The sequence below is a fragment of the Branchiostoma belcheri genome, unplaced genomic scaffold (assembly GCF_001625305.1).
Source record: "Branchiostoma belcheri isolate BF01 breed outbred unplaced genomic scaffold, Haploidv18h27 scaffold91, whole genome shotgun sequence".
Classification (NCBI taxonomy): domain Eukaryota; kingdom Metazoa; phylum Chordata; class Leptocardii; order Amphioxiformes; family Branchiostomatidae; genus Branchiostoma; species Branchiostoma belcheri.
Genome location: NW_017804587.1, coordinates 93,290 through 111,026, shown reverse-complemented (window position 1 = coordinate 111,026; position 17,737 = coordinate 93,290). Strand labels below are relative to the sequence as shown.

Genomic DNA, 17,737 nt, shown 5'->3' with positions numbered 1-17,737 from the left:
GGAGGGGGGGGAGAGATAGGGGAGGAGGGGAGGTTGAAGAGAAGCTGATGGGGGGCTGAGGAACACAAGAAGGTAGAAATCTTGTCGTGATAAAAATTAAGATGAAAAGAATGTAGAAGCAACAAGAAGAGTTAGCAGTAACAGAAGACAGTGCAGAAAAGTAAAATAAAAGTGTAGAAGAATTGATAATTGTTGAAGACATACAGTGGATTTACTACTGTAGAAATAGTTGTACAAAACTGTAATTTGGCTAACAAGAGGTAATCTCCAAGCAGATGTTGGGGAAAAAATTGTAATGTTTTCTCATCTGCTGTTTTTTCTAACAGTATACAATGTCATGTATCACAATAGAGCGCTGTCAGATAAAAAAACCAGCATATCAGAAAACATTCCAACTGTCTCTCCCCACATATAATTAGTGATAAGCTAATATCATTTGGGGAAACTGAGGACATTAGTCCTGTAGAGGTGGCAGAAACACTGAGTTGACTGACCCCCCAGCGATGTGTTCTCAGGTCCCTTCTGTGTGGACATGTTGGGGAAGTTCTGCTGCATGTAGAACTGGAGCAGGCAGGTCTGGTTACACACTCGCTTCATCTCACCACGCCACACAAACTTCTCCGACAGCTTCCCCTGTCTCTTACACCCGTCACATCTGCAATGACAAACAGCATGTAAGAAAAGTTTAGTTTCTGTATAGCCTGTGTAACAGCTTTTCAGCGTTACTAATACAGCAGTTTCCCCTGCCTCTTACGCTCGTCACATCTGCAACAACACACAGCATGTCAGAAAACGTTTGGATTTGTATAACTGATATATAATGTACTAGTAACTGCTCAACAGCATAACAAACCAGTTTTTGTATTTGGACTGGTATACCCAATATATAACAGTTACTGCTCTCTTTAACATAACACACCAGCTTCAGAATCTGTATCTGTAGCTGTATCTGTATCTGTATAGCCAATTTAACGTCCCTTCAGCATAACACACCAACATGGTGGCAGCTGGCTACATTTGTATATCACAACAAATGACCAGTCACATCTAACCTTAGCACATCTAACTGCACCTAAGCACATCTACAACTGCAAGCATTGTTTAAAGTTATCTAGTGATGATGTCCCTACAGTAATTGGTGGCAGCAAGTTTAGAAAAGCTCTTAAACACCAAAAAGGACAAATAATGAAATAGTTTGACTGTAGCACCTGGAACTCTAGAGAAATAGCCACGCATTCAAGTACCAGAGTTATCAACCAAGGATTGAGGTGTTCAAGAATTCATTCTTTCCTAGAACTATCGCAGAGTGGAACTCACTGTCACCAAGTACAGTAGGGGCATTGTCAATAGATAGCTTTAAACAATGTCTAGAGCTAGAAGTTCAAGGGTTAGGTGTAACAAGTCGATCGGTGTAATATAGCCAGCTGCCGCCGCGCCGCGTGCCTGCGAAGCTGGTGTGTTACGCCGAAAGGCGGTTATACCGGCTATACAGATACAGATACACTAGTTGAGTATTTACCTGGCCACACCGAAGTACCACATGGTGTACTTCTCCTTACAGTCATTACTGCAGAAGTGCAGCTGTTTCCCCTCCACTGTCTTGGTGGGACCCTTCCTGCAGGTCTGGGCACAGTAGTCACACACAATACACCTGCAGGACAATAAAAAACACAGTGAAACCCTAGTCCTGTGGCACCCAACAATTGTTGGGTTGCACAATATATATAGTTGAATTCATATAGCGCCCTGTATATGTACGGTTTGAGAGTGTTTCACACCGCAGCAAAACGCAACAAATGTGAAAGTAACTACACCACCGCAGGGCAAAAAAAAGTCAAGGGTCTTTACCCTGATCAAGACATCAAATTGTTTGAAAATATTGTGTAAAAAATGCCAGCAGAACAAGGGTTAAGGTAATACTAGATAAAGCAGTCATCCCGAACTGAGGTCCTAAAAAAGCACAATAGATTATTCAAATAAATTATAGTGCAATCTGCTGGGCTAGCATTGGCCAGGCCAGTCATGAGAGACACTGCGCAACTAGAACCACCAAGACTAAGTGATGTTGTAAAATTCAACTGCATAATTATGTAAAACACTGTGAAGGCTTCCTTTCCATTGCTAGTCTTGATTGAATCCCAGTAAAAAAATTAATTACAGTAGCGTGGTTACCTGAGACCAAGTTTCTTGGCAAAGTCCTGTTTGAAGAGCAGTTTGCATCCCTCGCTGCAGAAGTTCTTGGTACTTCCAGAGAAAACTGTGGACTCGTACAGGATTTTCTCCTGTAGAAAAAGTCGTAAGGATATTAACTACTTCGAAGGTTGAGAAAATGCAACATGCTCATAGTTTCAAATGAAGGTAAGACATCCAGGTAATAAGATCGAACAAAAAAACAGTTACTCAAGCAACTGGATACATGTATGAGTTTGGAAATGTTTCAGGTAGCATCCACTACCTTTCCTCAGTGTCTAGTTCCTTGAGTAACTGTCTTTTGTAGCAACATGTAGTAAATGACATAAACTATCACAACAGTCACATCCTGAAGGCTGAATTGATGAAGCAACAGAAATTGACTTCAAAACATTTAAAAAAACATTCTCTATACATTTGTCAAGCTAAATCAAAAGCAAAAAAGGCAAATTAGCGACATATAAAGACACGTTACACGGCATATTACACGTTCAGTAAACAAAGATTTATTGCAGTATTTTTCAGAAGCTTGGACCCACCTGGTGGCAGTAGTCACACTCACACACCACAGAGTTTGCCTTCTTGAAGTCCTCGCTGCAGCCCTTACTGCAGAAGGCCATGGGGTTCCCCTTGTACTCAAACGTCTCCGGTCTGTTGTTGAACCAGCGCTTGCACTGGGGACAGGTCAGGTGGGGGCCTGTTGGGGGTTTGGGAGGCTGCGGCACTGGCACCTTTGTTTGGTAAAACAGTCATGGTTTTAACAACATTCATCGCATACCACCGATCATACTGGAGTTTCATACCAACTACAAAATAGTCATGGTTTTAACAACGTTCATCCCATACAAACATTCATACCGGTATTGACCAACAATCATGGAAGTTCCTTTACAGAAAGAGAAGGCAGTCAGAGATGGCATCCTTTATGTAACACTACATGACATTGTGTACTAATACTTGCTGTGAAGCCAATGGTCAGGAAATGCTGAAGGTTCCTGAGTCAAATACTTTACAGCATTTGAAACCCTGTATTTATGTAAAATGTGTTCTTTGTGTTTGCTGGTAAGAAGCAAAAAGTTTATCATTTTTAATTTTATTTCTTTGTTGTTAAATCAAATACAAATGTATGTTACATGTTAATGAAACCAATAACACAAGGAAAGGTAAGACAGACTTGAGAAAACAACACTTTGCTCCTTTAAGAGAAGTAACAATGCTTTATTCTTATCTTATTGTGATTCATTACACTCTCATGTAAAAGGGTAATAAACTTGTGAGTTTATTCACAGTCATTTATCATTATTTGTTATCATTATCAAAAAGTATACTGAGTTTTGCAATCTACATTATAGAACAGCTACATGTATATTAAAAAAATAAGTTATGATAATAATAATAGCTTATTAAGTCATTCATCATTTGACATGAGTCTTAGAAACATGAATATGAGCAGATGCAACAGATTGCTTATCAATTTGAGAAATTACGTAATTGTACAAGATTACAATAAAAACTAGGAGATAGTTGTAACATTTCTTCAGTTACGGAGTCTTCTTTGCACACATTTTTGGTTTGTTCCTGTTTTGGTAGCTTTTCCTTCACTGATGAGGTATTTCATTGGTCAGGCTTTCTACACTTTGGACAGCAGCTGTCTCGGCTGCTCTTCTGATGGCACGACTTAGCGCTGCTTCATCCCGCTTCCTGGCCAGCCGCACTTTTCGCTGCTCAGGGGTTTCGTTGGCACGTCTTTCTGCAGTTCTCTCTCTAACCTTAGCCAACCGTTGGCTCCGCTCCTCGGGCGTTTCGTTGGCTCGTTTTTCTGCCACGTTGTTCCTGTTTCGAGACAACCTTTTTACTTGCTGTTCCAGTGATTCGTTGGCGCGTTTTTCTGCAGTTCTATCTCGCATCTTGGCAAGTCGCAGGCTTCGCTGATCTGGGGTTTCGTTAGCACGTCTTATTGCTGTTTTATCTCGAACCTTGGCCAGCCGCAGACTTCTCTCCTCGGGTGTTTCCTTAGCACGTCTTTCTGCAGTTCTGTCCTTCTCTTGTGCCAACCTGAGGGACATGAGATGTTTGATAATTATGCTGACATAATATCACCCAATTAAAAACTCTAAATGTTTAAAGTTAAGATTTTTGTTCCAACACAAGAAATTCTTCTCACCTAGAGCTTTCGACCAGTCACTCTGGTCTTCTTCAATAGACTGACCCAGTGAAACATCTCATGTGGCTTCTCTAAAGTGACACTTCAACACTGGGTCCAAGAAGAAGACCAGAGTGACTGGTTGAAATCTCTAGGTGAGAACAATCCTTAACTTAAAACATGTAACTACCAACACAGATGAACTTTCATAATTAATAGCTCCAATAATAAAGTGCAATTGATTACTTTCAGTAACTGTTATTATCTGTTATTCATTAGATGACATTACCGACCTGATAGCCTTCTGCTCATCTGTTTCTTGTCTCCGCTTTGCCTCCATCCGTTCCTTGTTCTTCCTCTTGCGTAGTTCTGCTTGCTCTGGTGTCTCATTTTTCAAAGCCTAGATGGAAAGAACATTTCATTACCATCACACACAAAATAACTTAATAGTTTGATATGAAATACAAAGGAATAAAAGCAAACGTCAATAATTTGATTCCATTTTGTACCTTTTTCTTGCGTTCGGAATCCTTCGCCCTGCGTTCTTCAGAACTTGCCCGCTGCCTCTTCTTATTATAGACATCGCCAGCGAGCGACGAATCTTGAGAAGTTTTGTTCCCGCCTTGGACCATCTGTCTCCTTCGCTGCTCAAGTCTCTCTGCCATTCTCTCGCGGTCTTGAGCCAACCTGACCAATATAGGAAATGCAATAAGTATCATGTTGTCTCTCTATGTTCAATAAGTAATAAGGTTCATAATTAATGGCTCTGATTGGTTTACTACACAAAGCAATCAATTTTTTTCTATATCTGTTATTATTTGTTATTTGAGAAATGACAATAGTGACCTGATATTCCACTGCATTTCAGACTCTGTTTCTTGTTTCTGCTTGGCTTCCATGCGCTCTCTGTTCTGCATTTTTAGTTCCATCGCCTAAATGGAAAGGGCATTTTATTTAAAAAAAGACGTAATTACTGGAGAGTTTTAAGTGATATTGTTTTTATATGATTGTGAAGTTTGTGTAATGTTTTGTTTTGTGTTATTGTTGGAATCTAGGAAGATTAGTTGCACACAAATTTGTGCAACTAATGGATATCCCAATTAAGTATCATTCAAAGTATCAAATACAAAGGATTAAAAACAAAGCTACATTGTTTGATGACATGTCATACCTTTGTTTTGCGTTCGCGATCCTCTGCGTTGTGAGGTTCTGGTCCCTTCGCCGTGTCGCCAGTGAGAACCGACTTGTGACGACAGATTGAAAATCTCTAATCAATACTTGTGCCAAAATGATTCTCTCTGTCCAGAAGTGCCGAAAAATTGTCAAAGGTGCTCAATTGAATAGGTACAAACAGTTGGAGATTCTTATCTGAATACTGAACATTCAGTTGCTGTTTTTTCTTTTTTCAAAACATGTGGCGCATTCTGACTTTCAGCCTACTTACTAACATGTGGATGAAGCTCCAAGTATAAATAACAATGTATTTGGTCATTCTGTCTACTGCATCGAAATCCTACTGCAAAGATGACAAGCTTCACCCCAGTGGAGTGAACAATTGTTTTTTGGGTTGTCTGTGTTTGTGGGTGTGTGCATAAGTACGTCCTACTACAAAGAAAACAAGTGCTTCTGCAAAAGCTGACCATTTTCGCCGCTTACAGGCTTACAGTTTTTACGAACATTTTCCCCATCCTAGCATTTCAATTTACCTAAGTTATATAAATGGTTCTAGTTCTCATCAACATTGTATATAATGGGAGAACATGCACTTCTATATTTCAACTCTTTAAGTTTAAAACATTACAAAAATCAAGTATATAACAGTTTATAACCTGTTTTCTCTCTTTTAACCCTAAACAGTACACCTGGGGTCCGCGCGGACCCCAGCACTATAGATTCTGTAATATCTTTTTTGTTTCTAAAGATTTTTTTCTGAAATTTTAGGTAATTGTTACCCACAAAGTTGTCTCTCAATAAAGTGCAGAAAACTCCGTTTCTACCATTTATACAAAAAATTATATCTGATTTTCTTTTGGGGTCCGCGCGGACCCCAGCCGGCTTTCGATCATAATGGATACACTTGGCGTTCTTATACATTACCTTATTTCCGTTTTTATATGTTTTTATGCACTCATCGTATGTCTACCAAGTTTTCAGAGAATGGTGTAGTAATAGAATTAAATTTTAATAACTTTGGTGTAATTATGACGTCATTAACGTCAGAGCTAATAATATAGTCCGCCATATTGGATTTTGACCAATGACGTAATCAAATTAGCATATTATATGCATATTAAATGATTTAACTTATATTTAATTATGTAAGATGTTATTAATGTTGGAAAAGAAGTAGTAATTTAATATAAACTCAGAAAATTTTTATGTTTAAACCAAAATTACTTCTATTTTCAAACAAACTGCCTGTTAGAAACCCGTTGCCATGGCAACACAAAAAAACATCAACTTACCAGTATTAAACTAATATGAACTTTTTTCCAGAGACATTTTAGGAAAGGTCTCCAAATTTGATACTTCTAGCGCAAGCCGTTTAGTCCGCTATCTGAGATCAAAGTTGGGCCTCAAAAGCCCCTTCAGTCGGAAATGGGTTAAAAAATCGGGTATTTCTTCTTGTCTCCTTTTCTTCACCAAAAAATAGAAAAAGTTCAAAATTTATGATTTTTGTATGTAATGTGGACACAGAGGTTCCCACATCAGTTTGCAAAACAATTGAGCTGGTAGCATGTTGATAATTTCTAAAAATTAGCAAAAAACTGCTCTGGGGTCCGCGCGGACCCCAGGTGTACAGATTAATCAGTCCGGGAAGGTGTACTGTTGAGGGTTAAGAGTCTTTTTAACAGAATTAAAAAATGAGACACAAAAGTACATTTTAACTTAAATTATAAGTAACGTTAATATATATATATATAATTTTATTCAAAATCTCTTCTATGGCTTTGTCCCCAACATCTAAGTTTACAAACCTCGTGACATTCAACCAGGGCTTTAGCCAGCGCCCGTTTTACCGTCAATTGACGGTATTTTATCCCGTCGGACGGTAAAAATTTAAGTCCTTACCGTCAACATTGACGGTCAAAAATCGTGGGTGAAGACATTAAACTTAGCAAAAAATGTAGCGAATTTGAATGAGCCACGGCGCGGGGTCTTTCCAAAGCGCGTCGCGTCTTTTCAAAACGCCGCGGGCCCACACATTTCTTATTTAAATACGGCGGGAAACCTGACATCAAGGAACGTGCCGATGTCTGTTAACTCGGTTCTTTTCTTCAATGTTGCTGTCTGTTTAAACAACATGTGCTAACGGCCACATAAGAACAATGGCTCGACTCAGACTCACGCTGGTAACTGTACATGACAATAAGATAAATAAACAACATGTGGCAACGAACAAAGAAATATCAAACGTTTTGAAAATATACTGTACTTGAATTTTCATACCATCGCAAGAAAACGGAGATCGATCTACGCAAAGTGGCTTTATTATTTATATAAACTTCGTTAAACCACCTTCGAAGACTTGAGCGGCAGCATAAAGATAAATTTTCTGGAGCCGATCGCTGAAGCAAGTTTTTGCCGGCGTACGTAACTCCCTCCGCGGCAAAATCCCATATGCCGTAGCGAAATCGCGTCTCAGCACTTCCCCAAATCAACTCCATGGCCGCTAAAGTCTGCAAATGAGGTTAAACTTCCTCATTTCGGTTGAGAAGCGAAGCTACTAGTATAAAATCATGTGCATGGCGGCCATTTTGTTTGCTACCCGAAGTCTTCCGAATGATCTAAATAAGGAAATCGTCGGAAATCTGAGCCACATCCCTCGCTGTCGGCATGCGCTCGGGGCTGGCTCGGTGGAAATCGGAGGCTGTGGCGTCAGGACTAGGTTTATTTGCATGGCTCGGGAAGCCGCCGCGGCTTGAATCGCAGCGGGATTTGGGGCCGGGCGGGTCAAACAAAGGGAATATGAAGTTGTGAGGACCATAGTTTTTTTTCATTCTTCAAATTGCAGATTGTGTAATTTTTATCCTGAAATCTTGAAAATCTATCTGCAAATTGCAGACTGAAGACGGGTATTTAGAACACTGAATACATGAAGTGTGCGGGGGGGCATGATGTCGATCACCGGATCATGATTTTTTTTCGCGTTGACCCTGATTCAACCCTAAAATAATACTCGAAGAGAACTTCAAAAGTCATCTTTTACTAATCATATATAATTGTTTACATTATATCATTTGATCAACCTGATCCATTAAAAATTGTCAATGGAAAATACCTTGCCAAACAATGCAATACCTATTTAAGTTAATTAAACACTCACTCATTAATTAATTAATTTCCTAAAATACAAAGGACATGTTGGTGAAAGTTAGGCACCCAGGTAATATCAATAGTTCCACGGACAGCTATGTAGGCCGGAGCTTCTATTGCGTGCGATCTACGTTTGGTCAGAAAACTACCCCCCCCCACCCCAACACCACACACACAAAAACACCGATCCGGGAACGCCTGAAAAGGAGGCTTTTAATAAGCTTTGCCTGCAGCGCCTTGATTGGTCGGACGTGTGACCCTCTGGACTGCCGGCTAATGGAAATCTGAACATCTAGACTAATCCACACTGCTAATGCTCATTGACATAATTTATGCAGTTTATCAAAATCATTGATTACTGTGATAGACATGTCTATAGACATGTCTTTATCAACATTTTTGGCAAATAATAAAATCAAGTTATTGTTCAAGACAAATTAAGTTTGTTTTGTCAGCAGCTTTGTTATGCAACATTAATAGAACTATGATTTTGAAATTAGCAACCATAATGGAAAGTATACAAACGTCCAAGGCATAAATGGTAAAAAGTGCACTCGCAACAACGACATCTAGCGACATGCGGCAACTCAGCATGTCTGCATGGCCGTCGCAACAACGACATCTAGCGACATGCGGTGACTTAGCATGTCTGCATGGCCGTTGAAGGGTGGAACCGTTGATCCATCCATCCACCCAATCTCAATCTCGTCTGAGTTACCATTTTCGCGCATGCGAAAATGGTAAAAAATTTTACATTCAAAAAAGACAAAAACACTGAGTGTATATGTGTTGAAATCAGTACAACCTTTCCTGACTGTAAGTGTAGGTTCTTGCGTGAGATACCTATATTCCAAAATAACCTTACTGCTAACTGATTATTCATGTTTCTGTCATCATTGGAGATCAGAGGTTACTTTGTCAAATTGTTCAGGTACAGTTGTTTAGCAGCCATAGCCCTATACACAAAGCAGCATTGCCATTACACATCCTCAGTCAGTCAGTGCAGCTATTTTATATGTGGGACTGGAAGGGTCGCAAAGCACTATGGGTAAGGGGGTGAAGCATTTCATCTCTCACTGCATTCTTCCTTCTGTAAAGGTCCTCTCATGATTATTGGTAAAATTATGATAATAAGAGTAATGACAATTAATCAATCTTGCAAAGACCAGTATATTCTATGGATCTATATATGGATAGGTCTGTGACTAATTTGTACTTTATAATTCTTAACAACATATACTGTTGTTTTATAAGATGTCACAGAACTAGATATCTCCATATAAAGCACTCACATACATGCACACACTTGCATGCACGTGCCAAACACACACACACACACACACACTGTGACACACACACACACACTACACAAGCATGTAGGCGCACACAAACACACACACACAAACACACACACACAAACATGTCCACACAGACATGCTAAAAACAATACTTCTCTCCCATGGGGTGAAGTAAAACAACACTTGTATTGTAGATTGATAAACATGCCCACCTTGGTACTGAAGCCCTGCTGGAAGTTCATGACACATGAGTAGGAGCAGAAGTTACGAATGCTGGCATCACTCATGGTGAGGTGGTACTGAGGCAGGGCAGTCTTCCCACAGAAGTTACACGGGATGCTCTTCCCCACATCCATGTTCTGCTTTAGTCTACAGATGGAGGGGAAGAAGAGTTAACCAATAGAAACAAGAATTCAACAGTAGAAAAAAGCCGCATACTGTTACCATCATGTATGGTATCGCCGTCCTACAAAAAGCCCAATTGATAACTCTGGTATGCCACCCAGCCTCAACAATATCAGAACAATGCTAAGAGGACAATACTGGCAGAGAAAATGTGATACAGCTTTCAGAATGAATTCAATATTTCTTTACAACTATCGATAAACTTGATGTAACTTGCAGTTTAAACGATAGTGGAATCATTAAGTAGGTATGTCAATCGAATAGACTTAAAGATCCTGTCTGATTTTACATCAGTTTAAAAAGTGAAATTGATTTTAATAAAATGCTAGTACATGTCACAACAGATGATTTTAGAACAAATATCGCTGAAGGCTGAGTTTTTGACCCACCTGAATGAGGAGAGACAGTTGATAGAGCAGAACATGGTGACTTTTCCTCCCGTGTCCACTCGCTCAATCATGTCAAAGTTACTCTTGGCCAGCTTACACCAGCCACACACAACGGACTTACGGTTCTTCTGTTGACAGCAAATTGGGAAAACATTTGGTTAGCAACATAAGTTAAAAGATAGTTTGCCCATCATCTATAGCTGCCTCAGTTCCAATGCTTTAATCTTTTCTACAAGCTAACAAAAGCAGTCAATTGTCTATCAAACATATACGATGGTACACAAAAAGTTTCAGATCTATAGACCCTTGGGATAGAGGGATTTCAGCAGTTTGAAGTCCTCCCCATGAAACACTCAGGCTCTTAGACTGTTCTCTTGGGATGTCATTTCACTCAATCACTCACTATCCGGTTTATCGTCTGTTGTTCCCTGTCTTCCGATGGTTAGACATGCTTGCACACTGATGCTGAAGCTTGATGCCAGCCTGCCATTTGCCTCTATGCTGTGGGTTGACATTATCTGTTTCGAAAAACAATAAAAAACTTTAGAAAAACACAATAATAGCATGTTGACCTGTTTGAATGCGTTGACACAGATGTTGGAACAGAAGCGTTTCATCTGCCCCTCGAACTGCATGCTCTGTGGAGCCTGTCCCTCCTGGTTGTAGATGTACTGGTTACACTGGTCACAGCAGTTCATGCTCAGGTTGTGGGCCACACGGAACATCTGGGGCATGGGAAAGAAGAACGTTATCTTAACTTAACTTGACTAATTAATAAGTTCGTCTGTGTTGGTAGGAATCATTACCTCCTATGATTCACTGCACACCGAGTCATGTGTGTCATCTGCATTACGTTACATCACAGAAGCATAGATTGCTCATTCCTTGACAAAGACTGGAGTGCAAAATGTCAAGTTTATGTGTTGGAAAAATTACAGTTTAATCTTTCTTCATAAACAATCACGTTTTTTTATTAAGTCAGTTACACCATACCAATATATTTCTGTAATTCTCAGACATTTCAAGAAAAATATTGCAAGTTGACATAAAAAATGCAGAGGGTTGGGCGAAATATGTTTTTCTAGTTTAGAATATATCTTCAAGTAAATCCGAGAACCAACAAATGAAATTGGTACAGCCTTATAGACACACCAGGAAGATGTACTGGACACTCCAGTGGTGCTGGCATACCTGGAAACACTTGTCTGTGCAGAGTCGGTACACAGTACCCTGGTAGTTCACTTCATGTTTGACTCTTCCAGTGCTCTTACAGATCCAACACTTCCCAGGCTCAGGCATCTGTATAACAGGACAGCAGTACATTTGTGATGTTGGTTATCAATTGTACCGATACAACACATTGTACCTAGGGTTCGAAATACCCACTCTCGTAATGTAAGTCATGCTTTCTGTGTGAGACACCAGATTATGTGCAACTTATCTTCTTTTTCATCCAAAGTACAGTGGCTGCTGTGTCCCACCATGTCACCAAGCCAGCATGTGAGCGATACCTTTACAAACTTAAAGTAGGACTGGCTTACAGCTTGCCTTCTATACGGTAGATAAAAAGCCAGTATTGACAGCAACTTAAAATATTGCTGGGCAACCTAACTTTGGCAACCTAGTTTTAGGCTTAGGTTGACCAGTGAGAGAAAAATTTGAATTTTGAACCCTGGTATGTGCGCTCAACTCTACAGACCAGACTGTACCTGTGCACAGCTCTACACACTGAAGAAGATCAGAGACCCACCTTGGATCTCTTCTCCTCATATTTGATGACACACTCGGAGCTGCAGAACTCCTTGAAGTCTCCTCCGTCCACCTGAGCGATGACCGTCTGGTCTGATCGCAGGTCCTTACAGTGTGTGCAGGGTTTGGCTCTCTTCTGGAACATCAGCATACAGCCCTGGAAACAACAATATGGATACATGGTCAGTACTTAGGACATTGCCTACACGCGGTAACATAGACATGGTTAGTACCTTGGTTATTACCTCTAGCATTATGAAATATCACATGCATTTGCAGGGTTGTACAGGTATAATTGGGGCTGCACAGGTATTTCTGATGGTCCATGTATGTACTCGGTTTTATACATATCAATGGTTTATTTGCATTAAAACACAACAACACTGTCCCAAAAAATGGCAGCCAGAGGCTGAACTGAAATTGGAGCATCACATTATTAGTATAAAACGTCATATTAAGCGATTAAAATAGAAATAAACCATTACATAAAATGTATATAAAATATTGTCAACAACGTTTCAAGTGCAAATTAATATCATAGCAGATATCAAAACAGACGGACACTGGTAACACTAAAATAAGTCTTAAGTTAAAAAAAGTGACAGTGTTACATACATTGTTTTTATTGATTATGGAAATAAGGTCGTACATGACCTTTATCTTCCTACAACCTACCAACATACCAAATATTATCACAATCCATAAAGGCATTCTGAAGTTATGCAAACTACAAATGTGCAGAAACACAAAAACAATATCTACATTTTTCATGGTGGAGGTAATAAAACGCATCCCACCTGGCTGCAGAAAGTCTTGTTGGGGAAGCCCCCTGGAACTGCCATGGTGTAGCTCTGGGAGGCTGTCCCCGGCCGTTTGCAGTTCTCGCACACACGGTTCTGCCGAGCCTGGGACTTCTGGTGCGCCGTGATGCACACCTGGGAGCAGAAGAACTTCCCTCTGGAGGTGATGGCCTTGTCTCCGGGAACACCCTTCTTACACTGGGGGAAGGGAAGGAGGACGTTTTGTGAGATTTATTTAGAAGTAAGAACCATCAGCTACCATCAAGCCCTAGCATCAGAGTGCAAGCACGTCTAACCCTTGGTTACAGGGAACAATACTTGGAGGTGATGGCCTTGTCTCCAGGTACACCCTTCTTACACTGGGGGAAGGAGGACATTTTGTGAGACTTATTTAGAAGCAAGAACCACAGGACAGAGGCATTGTTACCAGGAACACCCTTCTTACATTGGGGGGAAGGAGGGCATTTTGTGAGAACCACAGGACAGAGGCAAATGGCGAGCTACTGTCAAGCCCCAGCATTAGATTGCAAGGAAGTCTAACCCTCAGTTACAGGGAACACCCCTTGGAGGTGATGGCCTTGTCTCCAGGTACACCCTTCTTACACTGGGGGAAGGGAAGGAGGACGTTTTGTGAGATTTATTTAGAAGTAAGAACCACAGGACAGAGGCATTGTTACCAGGAACACCCTTCTTACACTGGGGGGGGGGAGGAGGACATTTTGTGAGACTTATTTAGAAGCAAGAACCACAGGACAGAGGCAAATGGTGAGCTATCATACCATCAAGCCCCAGCATCAGAGTGCAAGCAAGTCTAAACCTTGGTTACAGGGAACAACGTAAACCAGATAGAGAAAGAGAGAACATTGTATCTATGCTATCCTTTTGCAAAGCTAAAACACACACACACACACATACACAGAGCTGTGCATTTTGAAACACAAGAAAAACCAAGAAGTCAAACAAGTATTTTTGAGTATAGTACACATTACACATTTATCTTCACCAGACACAACATGCAACAAAAATAATACAAAAATCCACACCAAACCTAACCTGTTCGCAGAGTTTGGCGACCTTGCTCCTATCATACGACTCCGCACATTGCTCCTTACAGAAGACCTTGTTCCCATCCCGTGTGGGGAAGGTTTTGTCGCCGCCTCGGCGGAACAGCCGGTGGCAGAAGAAGCATCGCTGATGGCTGAGGGACTGAGCAGCGCTGCTGACTTTCTCAGCCAGGGCTTTGGGCGTTAGGCGGGAAATCGCCACTTTTCCTCGGGCCAGACACTCGGCGCTGCAGTAGGCCTGCGTCTTCCCATCCTGCATCTGTGCATGGAAGCAATCATGTAACTACATTTGTACAATGAAGAGTAGCTTCAGCAGTTGTGTTTTCTGTGCATAGAAACAACAGTAGTTGTACTTCAACAAAGACTCAACCACTTTGGACATGAGTAATTATACAGAACTGCACAGGTATTACATATCTGTATCTGTATCTGTATAGCCGGTATAACCGCCTTTCGGCGTAACACACCAGCTAACTTGCTTGACCAACATATCCAGAACAAATGATCGCAATTTTCAACTTTCTGACCAATGCAAAAAAATTCAGGGTTCTCACTACCCTAGTTGACAGTTGATGCCCCTTACATTGTGATTTTGATCCCTACATTGTCTTTCAACCAGCTTAGGGTGATTTTTAGGGGGAGAAACTTTTGACCCTCCATAAAATCTTTTTAAAAAGACCCCAATGCTGTAAAATAATCCTGGTGAGAACCCTGATCATTCATAGAGAATCGAAAACCGTTCTCCTAACCTTCAGCACAAAGTCCAGTGCTGTACTCTTCTTCTTACACCACGTACAACACCCCTGGGGGGCAGCACTGATCTCCTCCCCCTGGGTGGAGGCAGAGTCAGGGGGTGGGGCTGGGGGGGTCGGGACGAAACTGGAGCTGATCTGAAGGCTGCTGGCCTCGTCTTCATCCACCCCATCGTAACCAAACATCCCCAGCAGCTCGTTCATGGTGTCCTGCGCAAAACACTTTGGGAGAAAACAACACATCAGCATGAAACAAACTCACACATCCAGACATGCCCAGCAGTTCGTTCATAGTGTCCTGTGCAAAACACTGCAGGGGAAAACAACATAATTATCAGCACTGGAAACAAACACACATCTAAACATGTGGACACTGATGTTCGGATGATACAGGGATTCGGAATCAAGTCAGGAGAGAGAGAGAGTGAGAGAGAGAGAGTGAGTAAGTGATTCTGTACACATGAATGAAGCCTAACACTATTGCAGTTTCTTTGGAGTTCAACCTCTAGTTTAGCTGTCTACCTATGACTAAGTCTTTTGGGAGAGGACACAGGTACATAAAAGAAATAGAATTACATCAAATTACATTACATACAAGACCAAAAAGACAAACACTCCCCTATACTTACTTTGAGCTCCTTTTCCGTCTTGTTTTGGATGGCCTGTAGTGAAGACTCTGCCTCGTCCAGCTGTGTGTCAGTTTGTCAGCACAAAACAAGGCAGGGGATCTTGAAGACAGTTCACAAACTCTAGTACTAGTCTGGATGGGTTTGGGGAACATGAATGCGGCCCCAAGACGAATGCCCCCCCCCCTGAACTCACCTTGAGCTCCTTTTCCGTCTCATTTTGAATGGCCTGTAGCGATGACTCTGCTTCGTCCAGCTGTATGTCTGTGTCGTCCTCAGTCTGCAGCTCCTTCAGAAATGCCTCCATGGAGTCCTCGTCGACTGGTTCCTCCTTCACCTCTGTTGCCGGGGACGATGTCGAGTCGGCCTCGTACACCTTCTGCAGCGCGAAACAAGAAATCAGAGATTTAGACTTACGGGACAGCGAGTATGCAGGGGTCTCCCGAGAAATTCTTTGGGGAGAGGTGCTCCTTTGTGCGTTGATAATAAATCAACAAATTTTCATGAAAATATTAACTTGGAAAAACATTTTGGGAGTGGTGCTAGGATCTTGCTTCACTGCTTGAGGATAGCCCTTCAGTATGGGTATAACAGTGAAAGGGAATGCCGTCAAGCCTCAGCATCAGTGTGCAAGCACACCTAACCCGGGAAGACAGGGAGCAACAGATGTTACAATTAAATCATCTACCAAGTTTCATGGCAATCCATGCATTGTTGTTTTAAGACAGCCACACCTTGAGCACGTTAAAGATCCTACCGCACTTATCCACAAGAGTATGGGTCCTTCCCAGTGTGAGTAGATCAAACCTTAGTCCGGTCTTATGTAGTTTGTATTTACTGTGCAAAACTCGTGTGAAATGCCTACAGAAGGTTTACTGGCAAAACAAACAAACAAATAAACCTTCTCAGAGTAGTAGTAATCCTTGTAAATCTGCTTTTCCTTGTCGTCCAGTTCTTTCCACATCTTGAAGAGCACAGCAGCCAACTCTGTCAGGCTCATAGCAGGATTCTCCTTTTGCACATCTTCATATTTCTGGGTAAAAACGGACATAAGTGAAGTAAATGCTAACAGGTACTTTTCTGCATACCTACACTGGTACAGGCAACATTTGAAATTACCTGCACCAGACAAGTTTTACTTGCACTAGTTTCTTTGCTGTTTAGTTCATTGAAACATTGAGTGTTTTAAAAAAAATGTTCCAGTATTAGTAGCACTAATTTTTATACATGTATTACAAAGTTCTCTCAAAGCTATCTTTGATGATGCTTCTTTGAAGAATGCAAGGCAGCCTTTGAGTTTGACATCTGTTCATGAACTTTGAGTCAAGGTTTTATATCAGATAGTGAAAGTAACTAGCCTGGGTACCATCCCCAGTAGTATATTCGCAAACTCTATAACTGGGTCTGGACTTGCACACATATAAAACGATTGGTCATGACGTCACGTAATGAGCTAGCCCGTGCAGGGGGGCTTCATTTGATTGGCTAAGCCTCAGAGGCGACGGCCAATGTCGCGCCTGCATTATTCAAGTGATGTTTGTTGTTTTGTAAACACAGATCTTCGTGCGAGTGTTCCTTTTCTCGGCGCGTTCTTTTTTTTACCGGTAGGACGCCCAAAACATCACGAACGAAATTATTCAATGCATCTTTTTTCTCATTTTTGAGCGACGATATTCCGTCTAAATCGTCCAAAACGGACGTGATTGCGAGGTCAACATCAACCTCCGTGAGCTGAGCGGCTTGTGCGTCAGCCATGTTGATGATTTATCGCGGAAAGACTGACTACGGCTATATCATGTGTGCTTTAGCGTTCGGTTCGCCGTCGGACATGTTAATGATAAGGCGTTCGGACGTTCGAACGGACGCTAACGTCGCCGTTCGGACATCCGAACAGCCCTTACCTAATATGTACACACCCAAAAAAGGGTTTAGACGAGTAGAACCAATCAGCGCGCTCGTTCAAAATCTGAACGAATATTAGACTCCAGACGCTACATATGTGTG

At 41.3% G+C, this 17,737-nt stretch overlaps 2 protein-coding genes across 2 annotated transcripts in view; both read right to left on the bottom strand.

The window, feature by feature from the left end:
• Nucleotides 1–15,323, bottom strand: part of LOC109488004 (zinc finger MYM-type protein 4-like) — a 28,213-nt gene extending 12,890 nt beyond the window's left edge. The window contains exons 1-12 of the mRNA XM_019792147.1: nt 15,105–15,323; nt 14,345–14,614; nt 13,289–13,489; nt 12,493–12,648; nt 11,934–12,041; nt 11,315–11,467; nt 10,743–10,870; nt 10,161–10,317; nt 2,730–2,921; nt 2,173–2,282; nt 1,520–1,651; nt 495–655 (exon numbers count right to left, since the gene is read on the bottom strand). Coding sequence (XP_019647706.1) covers nt 495–655; nt 1,520–1,651; nt 2,173–2,282; nt 2,730–2,921; nt 10,161–10,317; nt 10,743–10,870; nt 11,315–11,467; nt 11,934–12,041; nt 12,493–12,648; nt 13,289–13,489; nt 14,345–14,614; nt 15,105–15,311 — 1,975 coding nt within the window. The 5' untranslated portion in view covers nt 15,312–15,323. The remainder of the gene's footprint in view (nt 1–494; nt 656–1,519; nt 1,652–2,172; nt 2,283–2,729; nt 2,922–10,160; nt 10,318–10,742; nt 10,871–11,314; nt 11,468–11,933; nt 12,042–12,492; nt 12,649–13,288; nt 13,490–14,344; nt 14,615–15,104) is intronic.
• Nucleotides 15,324–15,441: 118 nt separating this feature from the next.
• The window catches only part of LOC109488003 (clumping factor A-like), a 5,770-nt gene continuing 3,474 nt past the window's right edge, over nt 15,442–17,737 (bottom strand). The window contains exons 5-8 of the mRNA XM_019792146.1: nt 16,635–16,766; nt 15,930–16,112; nt 15,737–15,796; nt 15,442–15,447 (exon numbers count right to left, since the gene is read on the bottom strand). Of these exons, the coding sequence (XP_019647705.1) occupies nt 15,442–15,447; nt 15,737–15,796; nt 15,930–16,112; nt 16,635–16,766 (381 nt within the window). The remainder of the gene's footprint in view (nt 15,448–15,736; nt 15,797–15,929; nt 16,113–16,634; nt 16,767–17,737) is intronic.